Source organism: Otolemur garnettii, unplaced genomic scaffold (genome assembly GCF_000181295.1).
Source record: "Otolemur garnettii isolate 467f Iridium unplaced genomic scaffold, OtoGar3 scaffold00052, whole genome shotgun sequence".
Classification (NCBI taxonomy): Eukaryota; Metazoa; Chordata; class Mammalia; order Primates; family Galagidae; genus Otolemur; species Otolemur garnettii.
Window position 1 is genome coordinate 3,594,427 of NW_003852447.1, and position 18,525 is coordinate 3,612,951.

The window sequence follows — 18,525 nt, forward strand, 5'->3', positions numbered from 1 at the left end:
TTTTGTTTTTTTGTAGAGATAGGGTCTCACTATGTTGCTCAGGCTGGTCTTTTAACACCTCCCCTCAAGAGGCTGGTCACAGTGGCTCACACCTGTAATCCTGGCACTCTGAGAGGCCTAGGCAGGTGGATTGCTTGAGCTCAGAAGTTTAAAACCAGCCTGAGCAAAAGCAAAACCCTGTCTCTACTAAAAATAGAAAAGCTAGCTAAGCATCATGGCAAGTGCCTGTCGTCCTTGTACTTGGGAGAGTGAGGCAGGAGGATCACTTAAGCCCAGGAGTTTGAGGTTGCTGTGAGCTAAGATGCCACGATACTCTACCTTGGGTGACAGAGTGAGACTCTGTCTCAAAACAAACAAAACCCCAACAAATTTAAAGAAAGTATTTCAAATTGTATATAAAACCAGCACATTGTACCCCACAATTGCATTAATGTACACAGTTATGATTTAATAAAAACAACAACAACAACAACAACAAAACACCTCCCCTCAAACAATCCTCTGGCTTTGGCCTCCCAAAGTGCTGGGATTACAGGTGTGAGCCACCTAGTCTAGCATCGTTTTTTCTTTCTCAGATTAATCTCAGTCTTGTCTTCAGTGTTTGGCTACCTAGAATGTCAGCCATTCTGGATAAGTCTCGGGGAAGGAGAAAAGGGTGATTTCTCTATATTTTAGTCCTATAATTTGTGGATAAAGAAGTGGGACAAATGGGATACAAATGTGGGAGATCGGGTGTGACTTCTGTGACTTACATGAGGCAAATTGGTTATTGCTTTTACTCATAAGCCCTTCAAACTTGACCCAATTCCAATCAAGTAACACTCCTCAGCCCCCTTGTCCATAACGTCTAGTGTGGCTCTCTCACCCTCCAGCAAGAAGGATGGGTTCAATACAGTGTCTTTCAACACAACAGTCACACAGCTATCATTATTTCCCTTCTGTGCCACCCCCTTGCTTACTAGTCAATATAATTCTGTGCTTGGACAGAACATTTACATACAACTATCCATGAACCCTTCTGTCAAGCCAAAATCTGTAGTTTTTTGGTTTGCCCTTGATTTTTAGCTATAAAAACTTCCGTATTATCCTCTTACATATAACTTTTGATGTTTCTCTTGTTTTTCCATACTCTTATTAAATGAAGACCCAGTGCTCAGCTGATCTCTTGTTTCTGGAAGCAAGGACTTTGAGAAACACAGAATTTTCATGGGTCTTCCCAGAATACTGGAAGAGGCAATAGAAGACCCCAGCTGGCTGGGGCTTAACCGTTGGTGGTTTTAAACACACAACTTCCCCTTAGGCATGACAACACAGGAAACTCGATAGCTTGAGAGCACAGCAAATGTCCCAATGAAAAATAAGATGGGGAAGGGAGAGGAAAAGAACAAATAAGGCCCTGAGCTTTGATCATGGTCAGTCTGTGCCATGAGAGTGAGAAGCACTGGGTTTGAATCTGAAGTCTTGCCACAGACTACCTGGTGACCGTGACCTAGGCTTCTTTTTCTTTCAAACAGGAGAGCATCCTGTACCCATTTCAAAGGCATAGAGTAAAATATATTAACCACTATTGTGAATATAAGTCACCTACTGGTAGACTTGAACTCACCTCCTCTTTGTGAAAGGAGGGGCTTGGGTGAATAAGGCCAGGGTTTGGGGCCATTTGCTTTCCTCTATCCCTAGTAAAGAATGAAACAAAGTACATACTGCATGGACCTACCCTGAGCACTGCTGTTACTCAGAAGTGAAACTCAGGCTGTCTTAATTTGGAAAGCAGCCAATTTTTTTTTTTTTTTTTGGAGACAGTCTCACTCTGTTGCCCAGCTCGAGTGCTGTGGTGTCAGCCTAGCTCACAGCAACTTCAAACTACATCCTCCTGCCTCAGCATCCCGAGTAGCTGGAACTACAGGTATCTACCACAACACCCAGCTAATTTTTTAAAAAATTTTTTTGTAGAGATAGGGGGTGAGGGGTCTCACTCTTGCTTAGGCTAGTCTTAAACTCCTGAGCTCAAGGGATCCTCCCGCCTTAGCCTCTCAGAATGCTAGGATTACAGGCGTGAGCCTCTGCACCTGGCCTAAAGTAGTACCCTGTCCATTCACCTGTGAATGTAGATGGGCTGGGAGTATAAACATCAGTCAGTTAACTGAGATTTTCACACCCATGGTATTTCCCTCCATGTGGGAATCTTTATGAATCTTAAATTTTAGTCACTCTTCTAGCCCTACCTTTCAGCTCTTTGATCAGATGAGGAAAGGGAGGTGCAGGGGTTGGCAAGGCACTGGGTGAGTCAACAGTAGAGAGGAAATAAGACTCAACAGCCTTCCCTTTAGCCTAGAGATACTTCCTCTTCCTTGAGGTTTCCTAATTGGCTTCCTCTAATTCCTATTTTCTTACCACAAAATTAAATCATCTCTGATGCTCAGAATGAACCAAGTTTCTTGGGGTAATTAGGGGAAAGAATGAGAGTTGAAGAATGAATGACGTTTCTCATCATTTTAATCAATTTTTTCAGTCATTAATTTAGGAAGTAGTTCTTGAGAATACAGTTAGCAATGGGAAAGCAAGATAGTCTTCCAGTTTTATATTCTACTTGCTTTAAAAAGACTTGATGGCCCTCAGCTGGGATCCTCACACTTTCCCCAAAGTGCATGTCATCCACAATGGTGAAACAAAGGCAAGTTTCAAAAATCAATCACAGACAACAGCTTTAGATATTAAAACATTCCAAATATTAAAAACTCTGGGATAATGTCCCTTTTTTTGAGACAGAGCCTCAAGCTGTCCCCCTGGGTAGAGTGCTGTGGCAACCAGCACAGGTTGCTCACAGCAACCTCTAACTCCTGGGCTTAAGAGAGTCTCCTGCCTCCGCCTCCCAAGTAGCAGGGACCACAGGCACCCGCCACAACGCCTGGCTAGTTTTTATTTTTGGTTGCAGCCATCATTGTTGTTTGGTGGGCCTAGGCTGGATTCGAACCCGCCACCTGAGGTGTATGTGGCTGGTGCCTTAGCCACTTGAGCCACAGGCGCCGAGCCAAGTTACATTCTTTTTAGTGGATCAGTGTGGCACCAGACACTATAGACTAAGTTCCTTCTTAGCACATACACAAAACACCAAGGAGCAAGAGGGGAATTCACTCAAAGGAGAAGTGGTTATCAGAGGTAAAACTCAACAAGACATTGTCAAAACGACTTCTCCAAAGAAATTTAACATTTATTGGAACACTCCAATGTGTAAGAACCGGCCTAGCTGCTCTGGGGACACACAGATGAACTAGTTGGGGTTCCCACCAGAATTCAGTGGGGAAGATGAAACATGAATGAAAGCAAAGCTAACCCAAGGCAGTTTGGGATACCCAAGGAAGACAGTAACAGAGCACTACAGATGAGGAAATGACCTTACACAAAGATGGGCCAGGAGGAACATAGACTGCCTGCTAGAAAGCTCAGCTTGGGAGGGCAGGGAAGGTTCTAACAGGTGTGTTACAGGGTTTTTTTGGGAGACGGGGTCTCAAGCTGTCACCCGGGTACAGTGCTGTGGCGTCATAGCTCACAGTAACCTCCAACTTGGGCTCAAGCAATCCTCCTACTTTTCTTTTTTTCTTTTTTTTTTTTTTAGTAGAGACAGGGTCTTGCTTTTGCTCAGGTTTGTCTTGAACTCGTGAGCTCAAGCAATCCACCCGCCTTGACCTCCCAGAATGCTAGGATTATAGGCGTGAGCCACCGTGCCTGGCCAGGTGTGTTACATTTAGGAGCAGCATGGGAGGCAGGAACCGAGTGTGAGAGCAGCATGAAAAGAAAAGCAGAGGAAGGAAAAAAGTGCCAATTCTTAGAGTAAGAGAGTAAGCTAGACAATGGACTAGCTTGACTAGGACACAAAAATATTCAGGAGTAGGGTACAAATAAGGAGAGGAGGACTTGAATGCTAAGCTAAGGAACTTATGCTCTAGGAGAAGGAAATGGGGAGACACTTAATGTTTTTGAACAAGCAGGGTGACATGATTATAATTATGCTTTGGGTTAGGAGTGGTGGCTTACACCTATAATCCTAGCACTTTGGGAGGCTCAGGCCGGAGGATTGCTTGAGGCCAGGAGTTTGAGATCAGTCTAAACAAGAGCAAGAACCCATCTCTACAAAAAAACAGAAAAATTAGCCAGCATGTACCTATGTTCTGGGCTACGTGGGAGGCTGAGGAAGGAGGATCACTTGAGCCTAGGAGTTTGATGGTAGTGAGCTATGATGGCGTTACTGCACTCCAGTTTGGGTGTCAGGGCATAGATCCTGTCTCAAAAAAAAAGTACTATATTATTCATAGCAGGACTATTAGTAATAGGTAAAAAGTGAAGCTATCCAATGCCCATCAACAGTAGAATGGGTAATTGTGGTAAGTTCACACCAGAGAACATCATATAGTAATAAAATGAATGAAATGCAACTCTATGCAGCAATATAGATGAACCTCACATGTTGAGTGGAAGAAGCCAGACACAAAAGAGCACATCCTGAATGATTCCATTTCCGTAAAGTCTAACACACACAAAATGAGTCTGTACTACTAGCAGACTAGAAAATGGTTACCTCTGTGGGGGTACGAAATGATGGAAGGGTGCCTGAGGGAGCTTCTGAGTTCTGGTAACAGGGTGATGAACAGATTATGATATTAATACAACAACTTGATTTTTGTTCTCCTACCCTTCCCTTACATGAAAACTCTGGCAGGTCCCATTACTTCTTCTTTTCTCTTAGATAATACATAGCACAGGCCAGGTGTGGTGGTTCACACCTATGATCTTGGCACTCTAGACCAGGCAACAGAATAAGACTCTGTCTCAGAAAGATAAGAAAGGCTGGGTGCTTATAGCTCAGTTGTTAGGGTACCTACTGGGGCTGGTGGGTTTGAACCCGGCTTGGGCCTGCTAAAACAAACAAACGAAAAATAGCCCGGCTTTGTGGTGGGCGCCTATAGCCCTAGCTACTAGGGAGGCTGAGGCAGGAGAATTGCTTGATGCTTGAGCCCAAGAGTTTGAGGTTGCTGTGAACTATGACGGCATGGCACTCTACCAAGGGTGACAAAGTGAAACTCTATCTCAATAAAAAAATAAAAGAAAATTCCAAACAGTGTTGTATCATTTCTACTCTATCTTTGGTTAGCTTCAGACTGAAGACTCCAGAGGAAAAGGAGTGAGGGATACAATTGGCCTTTCCTCTTTAATCACTCCTGGCTCAATTCCTCCCCTAGTTGCTGACTGTTATTTTTCTCTAGCCAAGGTGGATAATGAGCAGTAGAGAATTAGGATGAGAAAGAGAGGTGAGGGTAGGTGGCTTAACGCTTTTCAGGTCCAGTAGATATTTGAAGCTGGTGTCTCTAGTGAGCCTGCCAGATGGGTAAAGCTGATGCTTCCTCTCTCAGCCACTTTTCTGGGTTCTTCAGTGGTTCTCTGTTGGGCCCATATCTCTATATGTAGGTGGCCACTTATATCACCTTTCTCAACCCCTGGGCATCCAGAGTTCCCCTCCAACCGTTGACAACCCTAAAGCAGCTCTCTCCCTAACTTTCTGGCCCCTATCTGGCCTTCAGGAAATATGCAATGCAGTCTAATATCAAGGTGGCAGCCTCTTGGGCTCTTATTCCAATGCCCATGGTCAGCCCTTCTGTCACCCTCTGGATCCATCTACAGTGGCTTTAGCTTTCTCAGGCAACACCTCTCTGTGTGCTCTATACTGTAAAAGGTGCCCCAAGTCCTTATATTGAGACATCTCCCCTGGAGTCTTGGGGTCAGAGAGTACCTAAGAAACTCAGAACATGGTGATGGCTCTCTCCAAATAAACATTTTTATCATTTTCTTTTCTCTGACTCCTTTATATCTTTGGCCTGGCTGAGGGGGCCAGGAGTTACAAGACAAATTCTTCATTTTTTTTTTTTGCAAATTTTGCTATGAGTCTGCCTCATACTCACTTGGGAGTCTTACAATCTACTTCTGTATTTGTGCTTTAGTAGGAACTGAGGCAGGAAGCTTTCTAGTCTAACTTTTTTTTTTTTTTTTTTGAGACAGAGTCTCACTTTGTCACCTGTAGTACAGTGCTTTGGCTTCACAGCTCACAGTGACCTCAAACACTTGGGCTCAACAGATTCTCTTGCCTCAGCCTCTGGAGTAGCTGGGACTACAGGCACCTGCCATGCTAACCAGGGAGTTTCTCTATTTTTAGTAGAGACAGAGTCAATTATGCTCAGGCTGGTCTGGACTCCTTGACCTCAAGCAATCTTCCTGCTTTGGCCTCCCAGAGTGCTACATTTACAAGTGTGAGCCACTGTGCCCCACTGAAAGTTTAAAATCTTGAAACTAGAACTTTTTTAAATAGTTAAAAAGGTCCAGATGGGTCATCTCACAAGGGGAACAAAAATCATAAGACCACCTATGGTATCAGGTGCCTGTAGTCCCAGCCACTCTGGAAGTTGAGGCAGGAGGAGTGATTGATCCAGGAGTTCAAGGCTGCAGTGTGCTACAATTGCACCTGTGTACAATTGCATCCACTGTGCTCCAGCCTTGGCAACATAGTGAGATCTTGTCTCTCTTAAGAGCAAAAACCATGAGATCAGCATTAAGAAACAATGAAACCAGAATGTGGATGAAGTTGAAACTTCTGGTGATACTGGCAGTGGGAGTGGAAGAAAGATACATTCTATTAACATTTATAAAGCACAAACTGTTCAATACTGATTTCCTCACATAAACTTCTGTTGGTATGTCAGTGAATAAAAATAAACTTGATTTGCTTGAAAAAATAAAAAGCTTCTTATCTCTGTAAAGCAGCCATTCTTCCTTAAACTTTCTCTTCAAAAGCATGGTCTGACAGGAGTTGGAGATCAGAGGGCCTGACTTGGAAAAGACCCATTTCATCAAGGGTTTGACCACTCCTGCCAGAACAGGATTAAATGCCAAAGGACGTGACCCCTACTTTGAGCCAATAGCTATTATCAGGGTGACAGCTTCCTGGAACACAGATTTCCTTCTGAACACAAGCAAATATTAAGTAGAAGTCTGTGAGTTTACAGTGACCCAAGTAGTATTTTATGGGATACAGCAATGCCCTAGCTTAAGATGGCTGCTGCTTCTCATGAATTTATGTTATTGTGATTGGAATACATGAAGAAGTGGTAGAAGACTGTAAGAACAAGGAAAAGTTTTCATTTTCTCTGAGCTGGAAAAAAAGACATTAACAAAGGGGTTTTAGGCTTGGCGCCTGTGGCTCAAGTGGCTAAGGCGCCAGCCACATAGACCTAAGGTGGCAGGTTCGAATCTAGCCTGGGCCCGCCAAACAACAATGATAGCTGCAACCAAAAAATAGCCAGGCGTTGTGGCGGGCGCCTGTGGTCCCAGCTACTTGGGAGGCGGAGGCAGGAGACTCACTTGAGCCCAGGAGTTGGAGGTTGCTGTGAGCTGTGATGCCACATCACTTTACCCAGGGGGATAGCTTGAGGCTCTGTCTCAAAAAAAAAAAAAACCAACAACAAAAGGGGATTTATAGAGAATGATCCTTTTTTTAAAAAAAGTGGGTATGTGCAGCTCATGTACAGAAAAATAGGCATACGTATGCATAAAAATGTAACAGCAATACATACTCTGTTCAGCTATGGAACAGAGGATAGGACAAATACATAGCTTTGGATTCTAACAAGGTCACTGAAAACTGAAAGAAAATAGGCCAGTTGTGGTGGCTCACGCCTGTAATTCTAGCACTCTGGGAGGCTGAGAGTGAATTGCTCTCAAAAAAAACAAAACAAAAAAAAACACAAAAGAAAACAAAGAATATTGGAAGAAAATACAAGAATGATTTATTTTCAAAGAATTAATAATACAGTAATTTTTTTTTTTTTTTTTGAGACAGAGCCTCAAGCTGTGTCCTTGGGTAGGGTGCCGTGGCGTCACAGCTCACAGCAACCTCAAACTCTTGGACTTAAGGGATTCCTTGCCTCAGCCTCCCACGAGGCTGGGACTACAGGTGCCCAGCACAACACCCGGCTATTTTCTTGTTGTAGTTGTCATTGTTGTTTAGCTGGCCCAAGCTGGCTCGAACCCACCAGCCTCAGTGCATGTGGCTGGTGCTGTAACCACTGTGTTACAGGGGCCAAGCCAATACAATAAATCTTAAGCAATAAATCTGAGTGAGGGACTTACCTTTCCGAACACTTGCCACAGCCATCTTCAAAGGAATTTATTTCAAGAGGTGGAAGCCTCATCCCATTGTCTCAACCTGGGATAACACTCCACTGCAGCAGGGCCAAATGGATAGAATTGACAGAGAATTCCATTGGCACCTGACATTCTCTGTTCTGATGTAGTCATAGAAAGCACAGTACAACTCTTTTAATAATAGATTTTCAATATTTAGATGTGAACTGAACTTGTTATCAAATAATGTTCTAGTCCAACCAAGAGTGATGAGGCAATCTGACCTTAGCTCATTAAAATGAATTAATGTCTAACATATTAGAAATTAAAAACCCTACCAATGATTTCTCAAGTATTTGCTTCTTGGGCTGGATTTTAAATAGCACCAAAGAGATGATTAGGGTAATCATTTAATTTAATGTGGTTGGAATTAATCCTCTACATCAAATTTATTGTCAGAAGTTACCAAAAGTCACTATTACTACTGTTTATAATACAACATCGTGGTTATCTTAGTAACTTAATCTATTTGATAAGTGTATACTTCTGAGGGCATCTGGTAGCAAAACAAACTATTTTTAGCTGCTATGGATAAACTAGATAAATGTCTTCCTATATCAATTCCCAGTTGAAGGCCAGTTGTGTATGTGTATTCCAGAGTTTCTGGAGGCACTGGTCAGCTCAAATGCTACCAGTAAAGAATAAACTAGGGTAGAAAGAGCTTCAGGGAACCACGAAACAGCATAAACAGCATAAAATGGAGAGGGCAAAAGAAAATTAGAGGTTATTTCTCAAATTTATTGTATTTGCTCATCTGTGTTCCTGTCTCACATATTTTCTTTCAACCCATGATTATGCCTCCTCTAGGTAGATCTCTGAAGAGAACATCCTTTGTTTATATACAGTATACATCAAGCAGACTACCTGTCACAGGCTGGGACAGGGCAGGGAAAGCCAGTCATCTTTCCATTCTTCACCATCTCATGTGCCTTTTACTAACTTCCTTTCTTTTTGACCCAGGGTCTGGCTTTGTTGCCCAGGTTAGAGTGCCTTGGTGTTAGGCTGGCTCACAGCAACCTCAAACTCCTGCCTCAGCCTCCAGAGTAGCTGGGACTACAGGTGCCTGCCACAATGCCCAGCTAATTTTTTCTATTTTTTTAATAGAGATGGGAGTGTGTGTCTCATACTTCCTCGGGCTATTTTTTTTTTTTTTTTTTTGAGACAGAGCCTCAAGTTGTCCCCCTGAATAGAGTGCTATGACATCACAGCTCACAGCAACCTCCAACTCCTGGGCTCAAGCAAGTCTCCTGCCTCCACCTCCCAAGTAGCTGGGACCACAGGTGCCCGCCACAACGCCCGGCTATTTTTTGGTTGCAGCTGTCATTGTTGTTTGGCGGGCCCGGCTGGATTCAAACCTGCCACCTTAGGTGTATGTGGCTGACGCCTTAGCCGCTTGAGCCACAGGCACTGAGCCACTCGGGCTATTCTTTAGCTCCTGAGCTCATGCATTCCTTCTACCTCAGCCTCCCTAAGTGCTAACATTACAGGCCCGAGCCACCATGCCTAGTCAAAAGTATAGCTATTTAAAGGATTACTTCTTTTCATTGGGCCTCCCTTGACAGGTAGCTTTTGTTTCACTCAGTTATCACAAACAGGCAGCATAAGTGTCTGTTAACAGCTACTTTCCTTCAAAGAATCCCTGCATCCCCAAGGTCACTGTGGCTGTGCATCTTACTCTGAGCAGCCCTAGAATGGGTCCCACTTCTGGACAGAGGACAGATATATCTCAATTTATCTCACACAGAAGTTAGGGTTCTGTTTCTGAATGGTATTAAAGCTATTAAGGAGCTTCTAAAAAATGGAATTTCTCTTCCACAGTTTTCTACACTGTGAACCATATGGGATACTTGGGCCCTTAGGAGGTACTCTATTGTTCCTAACCTGTCACTCTTTACCCCCTTTCTCTTATGTGGCTAACAGCAAAGTTTCTAAATCTAAATATGGGGTGTGCTACCATTCAGCCTGAGTTCCCCTAGCTCAGTGGGTAGGGTGCTGGCCACATACACTGAGGCTGGTGGGTTCGAACCCTGCCTGGGCCAGCTAAAACAACAATGACAACTGCAACAAAAAACAATAGCTGGGGTTGTGATGGGCGCCGGTAGTCACAGCTACTTGGGAAGCTAAGGCAAGAGAATCGCTTAAGTCCAAGAATTTGAGGTTGCTGTGAGCTGTGACACCATGGCACTCTACTGAGAGTGACATAGTGAGACTCTGTCTCAAAAAAAAAAACAAAAAACAAAAAACAAAAAACTAGGATAGTTCTTCTAAAAAGTTTTGCTTGCTTGAAGCCCAGTTTTCCCAGTATATAGTTTACAAAATCTAGAAAATAAACATTGGATTTATAAGAGCATTCTGATTCTCAGTATTTTTTTTATACTCTCAGTTTATTAAATATTTTCTGGGAGAGGTCTTGAAGAGCAGGTATACAGTAATGCTGAATCTAGCAAATGGGTAAGAAGATGAAACATCTGTGGCTCATGCCTATAATCCTACCATTGGGAAGGCCAAAGCAGGTGGATTGCCTGAGCTCACGGGTTCAAGACCAGTCTGAGCCAGAGCGAGACCCTATCTCTAAAAATACCCTGGCATTGTGGCAGGCCCCTGTAGTCCCAGCTACTCGGAAGGCTGAGGCAAGAGAATCACTTGAGCTCGAGAGTTTGAGGTCGCTGTAAACAATGATACCACGACACTCTACTAAGGGAAACAAAGTGAGACTCTATCTAAAAAATAAAAAATAGTGTTTGCAAAATGCTGAAACCATTTTAGAAAAGGACTTATAGAATGAAGAAGAAACCATCATAATCTAAAAATAAGTGACTGACCCTCTTCTTCAACCCCAATCATTATATGATAAATAATTAAAAGTTGCTAATATGCCTTTGATATTTTGGTCAGTTTACTACAGGGGACCATAAATAATTCCCTGAGGGTAGAGGATACTGTACAGAGAATAATACATAGTCAGAGATGTGAGAAGAGGTTTAGAAACAACATTAGTAGCCCAAGGCCAGAAGGATTGGTCCTGCCATTGGTAGGCCTGGAAGGTGAGATCCAAAGTAGCAAAACAGTTATGAAAAGCATTACTTGTCACATAAGCTAAGTGGAATAGCTGGTCCCATAGGAGAAATGGAGGCTTCATTCTATACTGAGTTTTCCAACTCTGGATAAACCTTTGAAAATAAATGCTAGAGAAAAAAAATGAAGCTGGTTGTGAAAAGATGTTATATTTCATTTAATTAAAAAATCAATTTGTTGGCATATAAACAAAACAGTGTTAATAGAACCCTTTCATCTTCAGTAGAGAGGCAATGCCCTAAACAAGCATCAATTTAAGAGCTCTGCTGGCAAGGAGGAGGGTGCTCAAACACAATTTTGCACAGGGGTGAGAGTCTTTACGTTTTTCTGTGGAGGCAAAGCCATTTGGTTGGCACTTCATAGGAATATCTTTCCACCCGGTCTTCGTCATATGGTATGTGCCATGAGTCTCCAGTTGTTTGCACCACTGTGTTATAGCTGAGAATATGCTGTTGAGTTAAAAAGAGAATCAAGCATTGAGAATAACACTAAAGGGTCACCTGGCTTTTTCCTTTTCCTTTCTGACAACCTCTCACTTTGCTTCAGAGGAGTATTCCCTGTCTTAGTTAACACTGGATTTTCAAAGAACAGCTAACTCTGCAAAGATGAACCCTAGTATTGGGAGTTCATTTTTTCCGGGGGGGGGGGAGGTTATTTTGAAAGTGAAGAATTTTCTATAGAAGCAAGACAGTTACATGATACAGAATTCCTTTTGTTGGCTTTATCAATTTTGTATGTGAGAGTAAAAACTTTCAAATAACGTTGGCCCTTTGTATCTGTGAGTTCTGCATCTGTGTATTCAACCAACTATGGATCAAAAATATTTTTAAAAAATTCCATCTATACTGAATGTGTATAGACTTTTTTTTGCTATTATTCCCATAATAATACAGAAACAACTATTTATGTAGTATTAGGTATTATAAATAATCTAGAGGAGACTTTAAGCATACAGGAGGATATGTATAGGTGATATGCCAATACTACATTATTTTATGTAAGGGACTTGAACATCTGAGCATTTTGGTATCTAAGGGATATCCTGGAACCAATTCCTTACAGATACCAAGGGACAGCTGTATACAAAAGTAGAGAAATCATATAATGAACTCTCATGTACCTATCACCTAGCTCCAACCATTAGCTACTCCTTGCTAATCTGATTTCATCTATACCCCACCCACTTTCTGGCCCCATGCCCTCACTAAAGATAATTTTGAAGCAAATCTCAGATATATCATTTCTTCTATAATATTTCGGTAAGCGATAAGAACTTATAAATGTAAAATACGTATTCCTATTATACTTAAGAATTAGCAATTCTTCAACATCATCAAATTTCTACTTTTTGTTTCCCCAATTATTATATATGTACATATATTTTACAGTTTATTTGTCTGAACAGAAATCAAAAGGTTATTACATTGTGATGGGCTGAAATATCTTTATTGCTTTTTGTCTTAACTGTCTTTTAATATTCTAGAGGTTCCTTTCTCATTTTTTCTTTTCATTTCTCTTTTTCTTACAACTTTTTGTTGTTTTTGAAAAAAATCACATCAGTTGACCTATATCATTCCCAATGATAAAGTTGTGATTTTGCTGACTGAATCCCTTTGGTATCATCTGATACCGTATTTTTTTATAAAGTTGTTACTTTGGATATTTTTATTTATTTTTAAATTAACAAATAAAAATTGTATATATTCATCACTACGATTACAGGCGGGAGCCACCCAGCCTAGCCTCAGTTCCTCCTGGTGCTTTCATACAAGATACCTCCTTGTACTATATGTATCTGTACTAGAATCAAAGGAGAACTCAATTGAAACTTTATCATAAAGATGAGTTACTTAGCAGAAATATGACAAACCGTAAGAGATAAGGAATTTTGAGCTACTGCAAATAGACAGGAAAATAAAAAATTCACATGAGAATTTAAAATTGATAACATAATTGAAGTGACAAGTGATGACATCCCAGGTGTTTTCAGTATGTCAATTAATTTGGGTTGGCCTATGAAAACTTTTGCTTTGGCAGACTGTTTCTAGGAACTAGCTCCTTGCAAAACCAAAACCAAGAAAAATAAAGTGTTTAGAACCTTCAATTCGTTCAATATTCTTTTTCTATGCCACATTCTTTTTTTTTTTTAGACAGGAGCCTCAAGCTGTCCCCCTGGGTAGAGTGCCATGGCATTACAGCTCACAGCAACCTCCAACTCCTGGGCTCAAGCGAGTCTCCTGCCTCCGCCTCCCAAGTAGCTGGGACCACAGGCGCCCGCCACAACGCCCGGCTATTTTTTGGTTGCAGCCATCATTGTTGTTTTGGCGGGTCCGGGCTGGGGATTCGAACCCGCCACCTTAGGTGTACGTGGCTGGCGCCTTAGCCGGTTGAGCTATAGGCGCCTAGCCTCTATGCCACATTCTTACTATTAACTTATACTTGACTCAGTTAAGAGTATGTAGGGACAGATACCATACCTGAAAGATCATTTTCGATCCTGGAAACTTATTCCTAATTGCCAGTTGATGTCCCTGCTGCCACTTAAAGAACAATCGTTGGGTCTTGGCATCAGGTAGACAGGCCTTGTGGTCCCGCATCAGGTCTTTTGTGACAAACTTGCAGTGATTCCCTGAGTGCAGTGTGGCATACAGAAGGAACGGATCATCCTTGGAGCTGACAGGAATAAGAAAGGACACAATGAAACACACCCAAGGAGGGAGAAGACAGCATTTTTCGTCATGCTTTTTTTTACTGACTTTCCTTGGAGGTGCCTCTGAATTCTTGACTGATATAATCTCAGCCATACTTATGAATCACCTGGAAGTCCTTGGCTGGTAGGCTACTACTATCTAGAACACAAATGCAAAGCTGAGGGGAAGGGAATGCTATTACTTGGGATTACTACCAGCTCACTGGGCTTTCCCAACAGAATGAAGAATTCAGACAATTCTCTCTTCATATGCAAAAGTTGGTTCTCTGTTGGCATTTTTCCTATTTGCCCCTTCCACCAGAGGGGCTACCTTTTCCTCCTCTCATTTAAACTGAAGAAATGTCCCAAATCCTCCTAGGGCAGTATGACACTTTTTTGCAAGCCATCAAATAACTAGTTAACCCTAAAGCTGAAAATAGTATCTCAAAGCAGCTTCTAGAGAATCATCTGCATCAGCACCCAGAACATCTCTTGCTTTGAGAACAGCCAGTGCCTCAGAGTCGCCAACAGATCCTCAACTTTAGCACTTAACATTTTAATAGAAGTGCTGTAAAAATGGCAGTAACTGCCTTGGCTTAGGCGATTGGAACTGTAACACATGATAAATATGTTTTCTGTTCATTTTAGCATGAAGTATTTAAAGTGAAATGGTAAAATGATGGAATGAATCTGCCTTACACCCCTATAGGAAAAAAAGAAAAATTAAAAAATATGTAGGGTTAGCCAGGCACGGTGGCTTATGCCTGTAATCCTAGTACTCAGAGAGCCCAAGGTGGGTGGACTGCCTGAGCTCACAGGTTCAAGACCAGACTGAGTAACAGCAAGACCTCAAAATAGATGGGCATTGTAGTGGGCACCTGTAGTGCCAGTTACTTGGGAGGCTGAGGCAAAAGAATTGCTTGAGCCCAGGAATTTGAGGTTGCTGTGAGCTATGATGCCACAGAACTCTATCCAGGGTGACAAAGTGAGACTCTGCCTCAAAATAAAAACCAAAAACACAGATTTGTATGAAACAAAATTAGTAAAAATGATGGTAATTGTTGGAGCTGGGTGACAGTTACAGGGGCATTCAGTTTTCACTATACAATTCTCTCTAACGTATGTTTAAAAGCTTCTTTGGTAATTAGTGGAAAATAGAGTTAACATTAAAAGTTTAAGTAGTCAAATCCAAAGCTATAGAAGGTCAGTGAGTTAATCTTTAAAAGTGAGTATGAAACTTTGGCTGATGCAATAAATGTAGACTTCTTAACTATAATGCTTTGAATTTATCCCATTTTTCCATATAAGAAAAATAATAATAATGACAGCAACTAACATGTATGCTTTCTATGTACCTGGCGCTGGGTGAAGAGTTTTACATGTGTTATTTATGTGCATTATCTTGTTTAATTTAATCTTCACAACATAAAGGTTACATATGAAGAAAGGACCAGGTAGGAAGTGGCAGAGCCATGAACTGAACTTTGGTAGACTAATTCCCAAGGGCGCAAACCTAATGTCCGCCCCAAAGTTACCTAAAGTGCTTGCATGAAGAGCAGTGGTTCTCAACCTTCCTAATGCTGTGGCCCTTTAATACAGTTCCTGTGGGTTGCGCCCCACAGGTTGAGAACCACTGATGAAGAGCATTAAGTCTTGTATTCTTTGAGAAATGCAAGCACCTCTTTCCCAACTAAAGAAAGAGGAGATTGGTTTGGGATTTGAATGAGGTTGGATTCCTGCTTCATGCATTGAGCGGCATTTTACTTTTGAAAATTGCAGCTCAAAAGTAATTTTCTCTTCACATTTAGAATAAAATCCAGGCCTCTTGTGTGCCTACCAGAACCCAGAGGGTCCTCTATTATGTGGGCTCTGCCTTCTCTCTGGCCTCAGAGCCCATTTCCCTCTTGCCGTTACAGCCCATCCGCATGGGCTGTCTTGCTTTCCTCAAACATGTCAAGCTTATTCCTGCCTCTGAGCTTTTTGAATATGTGCTGCTCCCTTTATTTTTGATGTTCTTCCCACCACCCCACCCCACTCCCAAATGACTCACACCTTCCTACCAGAACAGCCCCCTCAGCCAGGCCTTTCCTGACCACCCCAGCTACTACCCTCTTGCCTAGCCTCTAACTAACTAATCCATTTCTATCAACTTTACTTTATTGTTTTCATAGCACTAGTCACTGCCTGGAATGACATCACCTGTTTATCTGTTTCCTTGCCAGGACTCTGTCTTGTTCACTGCTTATTCTCTGAAAATATAAGAGGTGTTCATTTTGTTAAATATTTGCTAAATGATCTATTTAGGATCTTCTGGCATATATTCTCTTTACTAATCTCATTGCTCACGCATTGACTCCCTTCTCCTTTCTCCTGATTTCTCCATCTATTTAAGTTTATCCTGCTGAAGAAACTTTATTTTTGTAAGCTGCCTCAAATCTTTCATTTTTTTTGAACAAGGCTGCATATAGTGTGTGTGTATACATGTGTCTCCCTCTTTTTTTTTGACATAGAATCTCCATTCTCTCACCCTGGGTAGAGTGCCATGGTGTCATCATAGCTAACAGCAATCTCAAACTCTTGGGTTCAAGCGATCCTCTTGCCTCAGCCTCCCAAAGTAGCTGAGACTACAGGCACCTGCCATGATGCCTCACTAGTTTTTTCTATTTTTGGTGGAGATAGGGTCTCACTCTTGCTCAGGCTGGTCTTGAACTCTTGAGCTTAAGCAATTCACCCACTTTGGCTTCTCAGAGTGCTAGGATTACTTACAGGCGTGAGCCACCATGAGGCCTATGTGCATTTTTTAAAGAGGAAAGTAGGTAACTACCAAGCCAAAGACTGCAGCCCAGTGTAATTCACCTCTAGTACTCACATGTCATCAGCAAAGAAACAGCTGGCTTGCTTTTGCACCATTTCCATCTCATCCTTTCTCCATCGAGAACTCTTTTTTAACATGTGCTTCCGGCCCAGGACCAGCAGTCGCAGATTTTGTTTGGCTAGTTGAGAGACTAATTCCAAGAGCTAAAAAACAGAAAGTCAGTGTGCAAGAGTTAAGGGAGGAATCCCAAATAAGTGGAGCAATTCTTCCAGCTGGTCACCTCAGTGGTCAAGCAGTATTTTCTGATAAGGGGCGAGAAAGTCCTTAAAATTTTTCTGTCTTTGAAAGCCTGAGGAAAATGCTTCTCTATTATAAGTTAATGTCTAACATTTGCCCACTGGTCAGGCTACACTGGATCCAGGGTGTTTTTCTAAGCGTAATAACACTAGTTCAGTTGCTTTGAGATTCCTTAGAGCTATGATGAAGATAGGGTACTGCTACTATACGTGCTCAACTCTGCTTCAACCAGGACAGCTCAACTTGTGTATATTTACATATTGGTATTCCGCATTAGATTTCATTTGAATAAAGGGTTCTGTTTTTTTTTTAAGTTTGTAAATGACTAGGCTAGATGGTGACTTTTCAGTCAACTTTTCCATGTCATGATTACTGCTAAGACTGCTGTCTTTCACTAAAATCTCTTTTCCTCCCAAAGATCTGCCAATTCTACCCTCTAGCCTACTTTCTAGCCAGCTAATCTACCCCATTCTCCCCACCTATGTGCACATGAACTCAAAGGTATAGACTTGGATTTTTAGCAAATCTAGTTCTTTGGTGAGCTTGCCTACAATCAATCTTTCATAACAAAAAGTCCACAGATTACTTTCATACACAACCTATTAAACTAAGCTACAAATGGATGCTACTAAGTAAAACAAAAACCAATAAAATTGTGATTTGTTATATTTATGAAATATAAAAGTTCTTTAATTTATAGGAATTGTTGGGCCCACAAAAAACACAAGTCGAAAGTAGAAAAAAATCCTTAATTTTCTTGGGTTTCTGCTGGAAAAGGTACTGATTTTAGTCTAGTTTCCCTTTACTCATCATTTCTTCCCCTATAGATGTTTAGGACATTATTTCAAGATCTTTCATCAATAAAATTCATTTATTTAGTCAGTTCTCAAATATTGTGTTAGCACCTATTACGTCTTATACACATGTAGACTCTCTGACAGTCTATTAATGAAGTAGCAAGGACTGAATTTTTTAAAAATTATTATTGTTATTTTTTTTGAGACAGAGTCTCAAGCTGTCACCCTGCATAGAGTGCCGTTGTATCATAGCTCACAGCAACCTCCAAATCCTGGGCTTAAGAGATTCTCTTGCCTCAGCTTCCCAAGTAGCTAGGACTACAGGTGCCCACCACAACGCCTGGCTATTTTTTGGTTATAGTTGTCATTGTTGTTTTGGCAGGTCTGGGCTGGATTTGAACCCACCAGCTCTGGTGTATGTGGCTAGCGCCTTAGCCACTTGAGCTACAGGCGTTGAGCCGAGGACCTAATTTTTAAATGTTATTGTTTAATAGTTTGGGTTTATATTTGAGTTTTGTTCATCTTATACCACTGCTAACTTATTATTATTTTAGGAAGAAATAGCCGGTTTTATTATCCTTAATTATTAGTTCTATAATCAAGACATAGACTAGATAAAATTT

At 41.6% G+C, this 18,525-nt stretch overlaps 1 protein-coding gene across 3 annotated transcripts in view; it reads right to left on the reverse strand.

Annotated features, from left to right (window-relative positions):
• Nucleotides 1–11,440: 11,440 nt before the first annotated feature.
• Nucleotides 11,441–18,525, reverse strand: part of KIAA0391 (KIAA0391 ortholog) — a 138,710-nt gene continuing 131,625 nt past the window's right edge. For 2 of the 3 annotated variants that reach the window (XM_003791970.3, XM_023514387.1), the window contains 3 exons: nucleotides 16,863–17,011; nucleotides 13,782–13,977; nucleotides 11,502–11,753 (listed from right to left, as the gene is read on the reverse strand). In XM_003791970.3, coding sequence (XP_003792018.2) covers nucleotides 11,622–11,753; nucleotides 13,782–13,977; nucleotides 16,863–17,011 — 477 coding nt within the window. In that variant the 3' untranslated portion in view covers nucleotides 11,502–11,621. Of the gene's footprint in view, nucleotides 11,754–13,781; nucleotides 13,978–16,862; nucleotides 17,012–18,525 lie in introns of all 3 variants that reach the window. The other variant, XM_023514386.1, reaches the window with a different exon arrangement.